The sequence below is a fragment of the Cicer arietinum genome, chromosome 6 (assembly GCF_000331145.2).
Source record: "Cicer arietinum cultivar CDC Frontier isolate Library 1 chromosome 6, Cicar.CDCFrontier_v2.0, whole genome shotgun sequence".
NCBI classification, from domain to species: domain Eukaryota; kingdom Viridiplantae; phylum Streptophyta; class Magnoliopsida; order Fabales; family Fabaceae; genus Cicer; species Cicer arietinum.
The window spans coordinates 24,563,717-24,575,223 of record NC_021165.2 but is presented as its reverse complement, the minus strand read 5'-3'; the positions used below and the strand labels follow the sequence as shown (position 1 = coordinate 24,575,223).

General features: G+C 31.0%; 1 protein-coding gene across 3 annotated transcripts; it reads left to right on the top strand.

The window, feature by feature from the left end:
• Positions 1–5,340: 5,340 nt before the first annotated feature.
• Positions 5,341–10,288, top strand: LOC101488736 (uncharacterized). 3 transcript variants are annotated; one of them, XR_003470719.2, is made up of 5 exons: positions 5,341–6,336; positions 7,281–7,363; positions 7,887–8,076; positions 8,174–8,226; positions 9,683–9,867. XR_003470719.2 is itself a non-coding variant. In XM_012711845.3 (5 exons), exons 1-5 carry the CDS (start codon positions 5,460–5,462, stop codon positions 9,860–9,862), a joined length of 1,305 nt encoding a protein of 434 aa, XP_012567299.1. In that variant the 5' UTR covers positions 5,343–5,459; the 3' UTR covers positions 9,863–10,288. The 3 variants fall into 3 exon arrangements, 2 of the variants coding, with proteins under 2 accessions (XP_027186685.1, XP_012567299.1); XM_012711845.3 differs by having other exon boundaries at positions 5,343–6,336; positions 7,887–7,998; positions 9,683–10,288; XM_027330884.2 differs by lacking the exon at positions 9,683–9,867 and having other exon boundaries at positions 7,887–7,998; positions 8,132–8,226.
• The last annotated feature ends 1,219 nt before the right edge of the window (positions 10,289–11,507 follow it).

The window sequence follows — 11,507 nt, the reverse complement described above, 5'->3', positions numbered from 1 at the left end:
AAAACTCTAGAATGAAAAATCGGCTCTAAGACTTATTGGCAATGGTCAACTTTTCATTATTGAAAACCTACAATATAAAGGAACCGCCATTCAACATCACACTGATGCCTTTGGATGGATCAATTTTCTTAAAATATCTGATTGTTATTATCCTGATGTCATCAGAGCATTTTACTGCAAAGCTGAAGCTTTTTCAGATAAATCACTCATTGTGTCAAAGCTGAAGGGTATTGAAATGCGCTTGAAGCTCTTCATTCTTGATGATATTATTGAACTGTCATTTGAAGGACCAATAATTTATAGAAAAAAATGGAACTCAACCTTAAACACTACAAAAGAAGAAGTGTATCAAGAGCTGTTCATTGATGGGTCTACAAACTTTTTCTCAGCAGACCTAAAACCCCTTCCAAAAACTTTTAAAAGCATTAGTCAGCAATCCATACTTCCCCATTGTGGTAGCCACAAATCTGTTTATCATAATGACGCCTTAGTCATTTATCATCTTCTTAATTGTGAGAAGTTGAACTTACCTTATCTGATAATCCAACACATGATTGCTGCAATCAACAAGAACTACAAGAGAAACACCGTCCCATATGGTATGTTTTTCTAGAAAGTTTTCAGATATTTTAATATCCCTTTGATGACTGAATGCTGTACATTAAGATGTCAAAAAGTTTCTCAAAGAACATTTCACAAATGAAAAAAATTCTCGCAATCCCAAATATACATTTACTCTACCTACCTACCACTAAAAGAAAAAGATCTGCCTGCACTTCTGCCATCAAAATCAATGTTGAACAAACCTCACAACAAGAACGTTCTCCTCCCCTCAACAAAATGTTGAAGAACGTTCTCCAGCTCCTATTATTCCACGAAATTCGAGTCCACTTCTAGATCAGGTATCCCCTGCAGCTCCTACCTCCCAACATATCACTACTCATATGTTACAAAGTGATCTATGTCATGCACTTCAAATACATCATAACTCTTTGATGTCACCAATGTTTGTGTCACCCCAAAAAATAAATTCCTCAATTTTTGGAATAAGCTAATATCTGGTCTTTCCAGATTTAGACATTGTTGGTCCATCAGTGCCTCATCATTACGCTCTTACAAACTCTATTCCTCATATCAACACTTCATTTGCCACTTTGTCCATTTTTTGTATCATTGCAACACCATCTCAACATACATATCTATCCACTCCAATTGAGGACGATTAATGCCAATTCAAAATGCCAAAAATGGAAAGGGAAACGTCGAAGACCTACAAGGAAATCCCCAAAATATTTGTTGCTCTTCAGACTATCATTGTTAGGCACACATATCAGGATAAAGAGAAACCATTTTGAGAGAATGGATGGCTATCGAGCTTGGTCCAAAGCTCGATCTTGAGCATGTCATGCCTAATCCTTACCAACTTTTTCGGAAATACCTCAGTCGTTCATGTCTCCATCATTAGAGGGATTTTCCCCATCATTGTCATTCTGATTTAGCTATAGATTATTCTCCTATTCATTTTTGCCATGACAAAAGGGATAAATTATTTAGATTTTAAGTAGATCAGAAGTCCTTTTGGTATGGTTACTTATGCATTTTTTGTTTTCGAACCATATGTATGACCAAAACATTATTGTTATATTAATGAAGATTATAATTTGGTTCAGATGATTAGCACATATTGAGGGGGAGTTTTTAACTAAAAAGCTTTCTATAATTATTATTAGAATCAAAATTAAATTTTGAATTAATATGTTTGTCATCATCAAAAAGGGGAAGATTGTAGAGACAAAATCCCAAATTAATGTTTGGATGATAATTAAATAAAGGTTCATTAAAACTTCTGATTATGATTCTAATTGTTTTGGTATTTAGCATGTGTATTTGAGTGTGTTAATCAAGATAGGTACCAAGCATTACAAAACATATCATATTAAAATAAAGAAAGCTAATTCAGTGAAACGAAGAACGTTCTTGACATATTTCTGAAAAATGAAGAACGCTCTCTTCTCTAGATCTGGAAATTAACAAGAATGATCAAATTCTTAAAGAAAAGATTAGATCTAGAAATTGCAATCCATTCTAGAATTTCACCAGAAATATACTAGGATCAATCCAATACAAGAATCACTCCAAGATTCGAAGGCAAAAGACTATGCTTCACAAATTCATAATGCAAGATCATTCTCCAATTTAAGCAAGCTGAAGTACAAGGTTGAGAGGCTGGAAAGCACTCCTCTGTTGTACTTTCAAATAGACTTGCACACGTAATTCAAGGCATCAGATCACTTCAGACAATTGTCAAGATAAGATTAAAAGTCAACTCATCTCAAGGCAAAATCAAATATCGTTATTGGTTCGCAAGAACATTCATACTTTCAGCAAGAACAATCTTGTTTTATGGTTGATCTTATCCACTCACTTACTCATGACAAGTAGACTATTTCCAACAGCCAAATGAGTTGTCATAAGCTCTCTTGAAGCTTATAAATAAAGCCTTAAAATGAAGAACATATTAGAGCTTCAAGTGCAAATCAATACATCACTCATTCAATCATACTCAAATCCTCTTAAGCTTCTCAATCATTTCTAAGTTGCAGTTTTGTTCTTAGTTTGATATTAGAATAAGTTTCTACTGAGTTCTAAAAACGAGAATCTATTCTCAAACACGAGTAGAGCATACTCAGATTCTAACAATCTCAAAATCATTACTTTGTCACTCAAGGCTATATTATTGACATAGCTTGAGTAGTGTGTAAAAATCATTTTATGTTTAAAAGGTAGTTTGTAAAAATCCTTTATGAAAGAGTGTAAGGTAACTAGTGGCAATCCTTTCTAGGTAGAAAAGTAGTACTTTGTAACATATCAATATTGATATGTAAAAACTGTGTGAAAACCAAGAACGATCTTGATTTGAGTATTTAGTGAAAAATCTCACAATTGTAGGGACTTGACGTAACCCGTGTTGGGTGAACTAGAATATATCTTTGTGTGATATCTCTTCCCTTTATATCTATTTACTTTTTATCTTGTAATTAGTTTTTATATAGATAAGTTAATATTGTTGTTTTTCACTAACCAAGAACGTTCTTCGTTTGTAACCAAGATCAATCTTGAGTTAAACATTTTAGTTTTTAACAGGAATTTTTAAAAAGGGCAATTATAATTCAAACCTCATTCCTTATAATTGACGTTGATACTTCAATATCCAACTTCTTTGACTATCAAGTTTCTTAAATGTAATACTTGTATAAGAATATCTTGTACGATAAAATAGTCAATTAACTACTTTGGTTCTCAAAAATTTGGTATCAAAGTTTAGATTCAAGTGAGTTGTTATTTAAAAAATACAATTTTTGTTCATCTTTCTTTGGAATTTTTTGTTTGGTTATTAACATAAAATATAAAATCAATATGGTTAATACAACTAAGGTTGAGAAGTTGGAACTTTCATTTCTTAACCATCTGCAACCATATATACTTGATAGTCTAAACAATACAAAGTTTAAAGATATGAGTTAGGTATTGATGACCAAACAAGTACGAGTTCACACCTAGGGCATTCAATGCAAATTGCTCAATAGTTATACTATAAGAAAATGAACTGTTAATAACAAGACATCACACCCTTATTATATTAGTGTGTTAAATGCAAAAGTAGTTTTGGTTATATAGTCTTTCACTTGCACTTATTTCCCAAAAAAAGCCAACTAGAGAACCCTTACAAGGATAAGACTTCTTAGAAGTGATATGTTACCTTTTGAAGGCATATCAGTATAGGAAGTCAACTGAATTCCTTAGGTCAATTAAGATCTTTTTAATGTTGTAAGTTGACATTGTAATACCACCACTATGGGATCCTTTTCACGAGGAGAGAAAAATCTAAATCTCTTGGTTAAAGGGTGATGTATAAGAATTTATGTAGTACTTAATCATTGGTAAAGTTATGAATATGTATTATCTTTCTGACATATTGCCTTTACGTCGAGTTCAAGCCCGACTAAAGAATATGTCAGTAAGGCCTTTGCCCAAGATTTCAATCTTTTTACATAATTCTATGTATTTTGTGATTCACAAAAAAACACTATTATTATTGTTCACCTCGTGAAATTTTTTAACCACTAGATCACTATATACTTATCTCACTTACTTGAAGGCAACGTATAAGTGTCATTGTCTATTTATTTTGCAATTTAAGCTTAGAAAAAAAAAAACACAAATGTTTTAAAAAAAAGTTTCAAAGTTCAAACCAAATCTAAGAAAATGAGATTTGAGAGTAAAGTAAAAAAAAAGAAGCACTACAATTTTTTATTTATCAAAAGTGTCATTAAATCAATATAGAAATATGTTTTTTTTTTAATGTAATTAAAATTAAAACAATTTTAAAGTTTAATAAACGGTTTTGCATTTCATAAAGCTTAAGAACAAAAAAAAAAATAGTTTTATTAAAGTATTATTATTGTTATTATTAACTATAAAAAAAGTCTATTTTATAGACCTTGCCTCATGTTTTAGTATGTGTTGGGTCGACCCTGATTCAAGGGGTGTGAACTATTTATTTTAGTTAATAATTATTAAAAATTAATTCAAATTAAATACTAAAATTGAAATTAAAGTTATCATTTTTTGGTTCTAATTAAAGTTAAATTTGTTCCATTATTCGAGAGTAGCATTATCACAAGCTATGATGACCAATAAACTTTCTTGTGCATCATCTCAAAATTTTTCAGTTTCACCCATACAAAATACACACTAATATCATAATTTTATATATACGTTTCTAATATTATAGTTTTGTTTTTGAACATGTAATAAAGAGGAAGACATATAAAATGAAATAGGACATGCACCGATATCTGATATCTAATTAGTGTAAAGTGACTTTACACTAATATCTAATTCAGATTCAACATTTTGAGTTTGTCTTTTTTTGGTAAACCAAGGTATCTCCACGCACAAATTCATAAATTAATATTTTAAATTAATTAAAATTTGTTTAAGAAGTTGATATATATCTCCAAACATATTTTTACAATTACTTTACGTAAGAAAAATGACGACTTCTCGGTATAAATATTTACACCGAAAATGTTTAATTTTTCATTAAATAATTAAATATAATTTGCAAAATTTATTTTGAACACTAGTATAAATTTAATTTCTATATACTAAAACATTTTATACTCAATCTATCACAATAATTTTTAAAAGTTAAAATAAAAAATAAATATTTTTAATGATCCTATGGAAGTGATATACTAATATAATATAAAAAATCTTTACCCTGGTAGCATACATAAATTAAAACTTAATAATATATATGTAAAATTTTATTGTTTTGCCTTCCTTCTTTTCTTCAAACTTTAACACTATCTAAGCCGCTTTGAGATAAATGAACTGTAAATAAAAACCCTAGTCTCAGAAAAACCCCTTCTCCGTCTCCTCCACCACCAGCCATGGCGCTTCTTCTCCGCCTGAAAACAACAAGACCAAAAACCACCAACACTCTCACTAATCCACCTTCTCTCCACCACCTCTTCTCCACCTCCAACACCGGCGGCGACGGCGGCGATAAACCTCCTTCCGATTCCATCCCGTCCTTTTCCTTTTCTGACTCTTTTAGAGATCTCAAAAGCTCCCTCAAACAAAAACCAACCTCGAAACCAGTCTCTTCTCTGTTATCTTCTTCAAATCCTCAAGAGCATTCTTTGAGCGGTGAAATCATGAAGAACATCCAGGGTTTCCGTAACCGAACAGCTGTTCCAATTCCCGAGAATCAGAAGAAGCCAATCTCGTTTCAGGAGATTTACAGCAAAATTCAGAATCGTCCTGGCGAATCCGCCGGGAATACCAGTTCGAAACCCTCGAAATCCCCAGGCGGCGGCATCGGAGAAGGAAATTTCGACGCGATTCGCGGAAGCCTAAGTCAGTTGAAAGGAACAATTGCAAATCCTTCATTACCGAAATGGAGACCTTCACCGAGTTCGAAGGTGATCGGTGGGACGAATCCTTTGCCAGAGTCGGTTTTCGGAAAGGAGGCGAGGGAAAGAATATCAAGGGAACTTGGTGGTTCGGCGAATTTGTTGAATTTGCCAGTTAGGTCATATATGCACAATGAATTGGGTGAGAAGTTGAAGAAATTGAGACCTCAGGTGAAAGGAAAAGAATGGTTTTCTATTGCTGAATTGAATGAGAGGTTAATGAAAGTGAGGGAAATGGATGAAATTGAAGCTAAGTCCAAATCTGATCTCGGATCGGTATTAAACTCGTGTTTGAGTAGTAGTCTAGCATATATTCAAAATCAAGAGGAGGACAACTCAAAGAAAGCTTCAAGTTAGTAACATGTTTAATTTTTATTATATTTATGTCATTTTGATATAGTTTCAATTTTTCCTCTTATAGTTATGATATGATGATGGTGATGATACATTAGAGAAAGTTTGGCTTTTGTGTTAGTTTTTTGATAAAAAAATTTAGGGTGAAGGGATTGTGCCCCAGTCTAAGGTAAGGAAGACCTTAGGGCTCACCGAGCACTTACAAAGGGATTACCTTAGACCTTTGTGTTTATGGTCATGGTTATAATTATTTTGTGGTACTTGTAAGTCATATATTGATTCAATGCAAAACTAAACTCCATCCATATGAACCGCAAGTGTGTATATATTTTGGTTTGGAACATGAATCTCATCTTCAATCCCAATTTATTATGATGAATCTTGATTCATTCTGATGAATCACTACTTAAACTTAGTGTAGCCAACTACTTTTTTTTGTCAGTTTTTTATAGCCAGTCACTTTTCTTTTGTCATTTGATGTGTGACTTTACTCTTGAATTTTTTTGCGGTTAGTATACGAATTATCAGCTTATAGTTTTGCTATATGTCGATTATTTTGGCTTAAAATAAAATATCATATTTTGATTGGTAATGTATCTTAATGGTTTATAATATGATTTGATTCACGATTTGGAAAATAGGTCTTTTGATTCAGGTTTTGAAATTTGATTTGACAAACCATGTTTATCATACTCAATTATATTGAAAACTTGTTGAAACTTGTCCTTTCAACTTGCCTACACTAAATCCTGTTGATGATTTAAGCCGAGAGGGAAACCATTTGAGTTATTTTATCTCATATCATGTAGATTGATGTTAGTATTTTGATGGAAAAAAAGATAGATGTTAGTAGTACTGTGGTCATGTGGTAAGGTTATTATGATGTGGTTTTATTTTATTTTATATATAAGGAAATAATAACGAATGGTATGATTTTTTCAGTGCAAAGAATTGATATGTTGTCCTTGATGGGTGGGACTCCAACGTACTTGACAAAGCCTCCTAAAGAACATCTTGTTGAAAAGGCAAGCATAGTTTCATTTGATATGATTCTGATTTATAATTTTGAATTGTTGTCCGTCCTTCCTGAATTGTTGATGTGAACCTTTATCTGATAGCTGCAATTTTAAAATGTTAGATCATGTGGTTTATAACTTCCTTTTTTTCTTTGTTCTCTGATTTCTCTCCCTATTTGTGTAATCTAAGATGCTGCATATCCTAGTGAATGTAGAATTGATGCTCAAACATAAATATATTGAGGCAATTTTTCATCTTTCTAAGTGATTACAGCTTCTGGTGATGTCATTCATCAAGTCATTGACTAATCCCTTGCTATTTGTTGAATGCTTTATCCGTTCTGTACTTGAGAATTGTAGGTTGCTTGATATTATTGAATGAACCTCTTGATGTCTGAGTTGTTTTGTTTCAAATGTCCATAGCTAAACACATATTATTTTGTTTCAAATGTCCAGAGCTAAACACGTATTATTTTGTTAACGGTGTTAATTAATTCATTGCCCTAATATTGTCAATTTATGTTTATTTCAGTATTTTCATCCAGATAACATGTCCTCCGCTGAAAAGTTGAAAATTGAACTCACAAAGGTCAGAGATGAATTTAAAATGTCCGAGTCAGATTGTGGCTCTGCTCGTGTTCAAGGTAAAGGAAACTACTTTTCTTTGCCTGATTTATGAAGTGTTTGACAATAACTTAATAAGTTTGGAAGGAACCAAATAGGTTTGTTTCACTTATTTTCTTTCATGATCTGACCAAGTTTGTCGAATATTAATAGGAACTTGTCATGGAATTAATACTAACCACTAATGTTATGCAGTTGCGCAACTCACAACCAAGATTAAGCATTTATCATCAGTTCTACACAAGAAGGTTAGTTGCTTCTTTGTTGGTCATTTGTCTTAAATAATATTAGGGCTGGCCCAACATGTTTAGAAGCCTAAAGTAAATATTATAGTGAGGCATTTTAAATAAATATAAAACAGCACAAGGTTTAAAAGAATAAAAAAGAATCAAGTTTTACTGCATTCAAGTTTGAAGCTAGGTCAGGATGGACATGGGTCCTAATCTTGAGCAACTGAGCTAGGTGAACATCTATAACTAATCCGTCATATTATAAATTCATAACTAAATTAAATTTTTTTGAGGTCTTTCTTAGACACAAAATTTTGAGGCCTAAAGTCCTAGCTTAGACTGCTTGGCCTTTGGGCTGACCCTGAGTATTATATATATATAGTGTATGTGTCTGACAATGACTAGAATACTCCTCAATAGAAGATTTGTATGATCAATATGATGTACAGATATTGTGGGTAGTGTCGGCTACTCTGGTTTGTTCATGAAAGATCGTTTTATTCTGTCATGTGCTTCTTTTAAATCTAGTTTGAAGGTTTCATAGATTGTAGAATTTTCTTCTGGCTGAAGATCTTTGAAGTTATAATCAAGTACTAATTTTTTATGTAACTTTATTTTATTATTATACCTCTATTTGACAAGTCATATCTGTACAATTATATAAATACATTGTATTTTCTATCATTGGTGTTTGAACTTTAACTTGAGCTAGTATTTTAATTTTTTTAAAGTGCAATTTGACTTGATTTAGTCTGGCTATAGAGCTATATTTAATAGTGACTTCTATTGAATTGTATGTCACAGATGCGTTAATATAAGCTTCACTCTATTTTAATTCTGATGTTAAAAGTTGTAATTTTTTGTGTTCTCCGAAACTCCGAGTTCGTCACTGGTTTTACATGGTGGACAATGTAATTTGTGTCTCCATTTCATCTCTAGTGCAGAGCAAATATTTAACTGTTTCTATGACTTCTGTTTACAAAATCTTAAATACGGCCTCCGATAGAATTTTGAATTGATAACTGCACACTGTGATCATTATATATTATGTTCTTTGTTTTACTTTGCTGCAATTCATGTTATTTGACATGCCTATCCTAGCGTACAACTAAAAAGTCTTATCACTTGTCACATGAATTATTCCCAGTCCCTTGAGTTACTCAAGGCAATGTTGTCGATGGTGGATGTCGAAATATGGTGGAAGGCCAAAAATTCGCCACGTAAACATACTATTGCAACCTATGGCGCTGCCATGGTGGACATGTCTTCACAAATTGCCTATGGCAGTTGTCAAAACATCTGCCAGGCTTTTCGACCATGGTGGCACCATGGCTGCCATTTAACAACATTCCCGAGCAAAGAGGAAAAATGATTACGCAGCTTAATTATTCAGATTTCTTTTATATTGTGTGATAATGTTTGGCATAGTATTTACTATTTGATCCCTGATTCAATTCATTCTATGATGATTTAGGATGTGCATTCTCGAAAAGGCCTGATTGCAATGGTTCAAAAGAGGAAAAAATTGCTGAAATACCTCAGAAGAACCGACTGGGATTCATATTGTTTTGTTATCTCTAAGCTAGGTCTACGTGATAATCCAGAACATACTTATAAATCTAGGACCGGTAAATCGGGTGAAGTAGCCAATTAAACAAACCCCAACCTAAACTAATTGAAAAAAAAGGAGAGAAAAGAACACCCAGCTGATTTTATCCAGTCTGAGTGTCTGACTAGCCAGGTAAATCTAGATCTGGCCGTTTGTTTTCAACTGAACTGGTGAAGTGGCTGAGTCACTGGTTTTTCAGATTTGGCTTCTACAACTGTGTTCCATATATCAATGGCTGAAGAAATGTGTTGCTCCATTTTCTTCTTTCTGTACGAGGATGAGAATAATATTGTGGTCAGCCTATTTTATTTTATTATTTTTTACTAGATCTGGATTTAATTTATGACAATTGTTTAATTTCCTATAGGCTCTTTATTTTGTAGGATTATGGTTGTCTTTTCCACCACAATATTTCTTGTATCATAATTGGAAATAGATAATTAAGTCAGGAAATAACTCTGTTTTGGTTCACTTCTCAAACATATTGCAGCTTGTTAGGCCAATATTTTGGATAAATAAATCTTATAGCATGTTTTTGACTAAAATACTACTACGTCCATCCCTTTTTTTACAAACATCTATTGTTTTTTCCACTTTTATTAAAAGAAATTAGTAGTGTAATTAATGTTTTTATTGGTTAGTTTTCCTAAAATAATTTTTACTTAATTGTAGTGTTACTCTTTATATTTATATTGATTCACGGAATTAGTTTTCTTATTTTTAAAGTTGATAATTTTAGTCTCTCACAAATTTTTAAATTAAAAAAATGACGATTTAATATACTTTAAATGATGGGACATATAATTCTACAATACAAAATAATTTAAATGAATTAATTATTTATATTATTAATTAAATTAAAAATATGAAAAAATTTTAAAGTTGAATTTAAATTTTTATGGTGTTTTATTTCAATTTAAGTTTAAATATTTTATGTTATTATTTTTTAGTTAAAAAATTAAAAAATTAAAGTTGTCGAATTTTAAAATAAAAGATCAATTTTGTAAATTAAGTATAAATAGAGAGACTAAAACTACTATTAAGTCAATAATTTTATATTTGAATGTATCAAATTTGATTTTTTATATTCTAAGAAAATTAATAGTATTAATAAGGGATATATTACAAAGAAAACAAAATATACCTATTAAATTGAAAACGTGCTAATTTTTTTTTTTCTTGAATAGTGCTTATAACATGGGGTCAATTTTGTTTAAACTAAATATCCTACACAAATTTGGGTAAGAACCTTTTAATTGTCAACCTTTGGTAGCTTTCTCTCTTTTAGTCTTAAACAAAACATTTTCTCTCATCTAAATAATTATATTATTATATTCTTTATTTTAAATATATTTTCTCTTATCTAAATAATTAAATTATCAAATCTTCATTTTAAATACATTGAAGTCATTAAAGTTGACAAATATTAAAAATTTATTTTTTATATTATCTATAAGTATAATATTAAATTAATTTTATAAAGATGAGTTAAATTAGAATAGAATTTCTCGAGCGAACTTTTCTAAAATTCATCAATTTTTTTAAATTTTTTAACAACTTTACTTTTTAATTTTTTTTCTTTCTTTTCTATAGCTTTGAGATTCCAAAAAAAAAAAAAAAAGGAGACAATCTTTTCCCGAGAGTTAAACCTAATTTTAAATATCCACAGTGTAAACTTTCTTTGGAAATT

Coding starts and splice junctions, on each gene's coding strand:
- LOC101488736 (XM_012711845.3), top strand. CDS start 5,460: ATGGCGCTTCTTCTCCGCCTGAAAACAACAAGACCAAAAACCACCAAC. Junction 6,337..7,280: donor CAACTCAAAGAAAGCTTCAA/GTTAGTAACATG, acceptor TGATTTTTTCAG/TGCAAAGAATTGATATGTTG. Junction 7,364..7,886: donor AAGAACATCTTGTTGAAAAG/GCAAGCATAGTT, acceptor TGTTTATTTCAG/TATTTTCATCCAGATAACAT.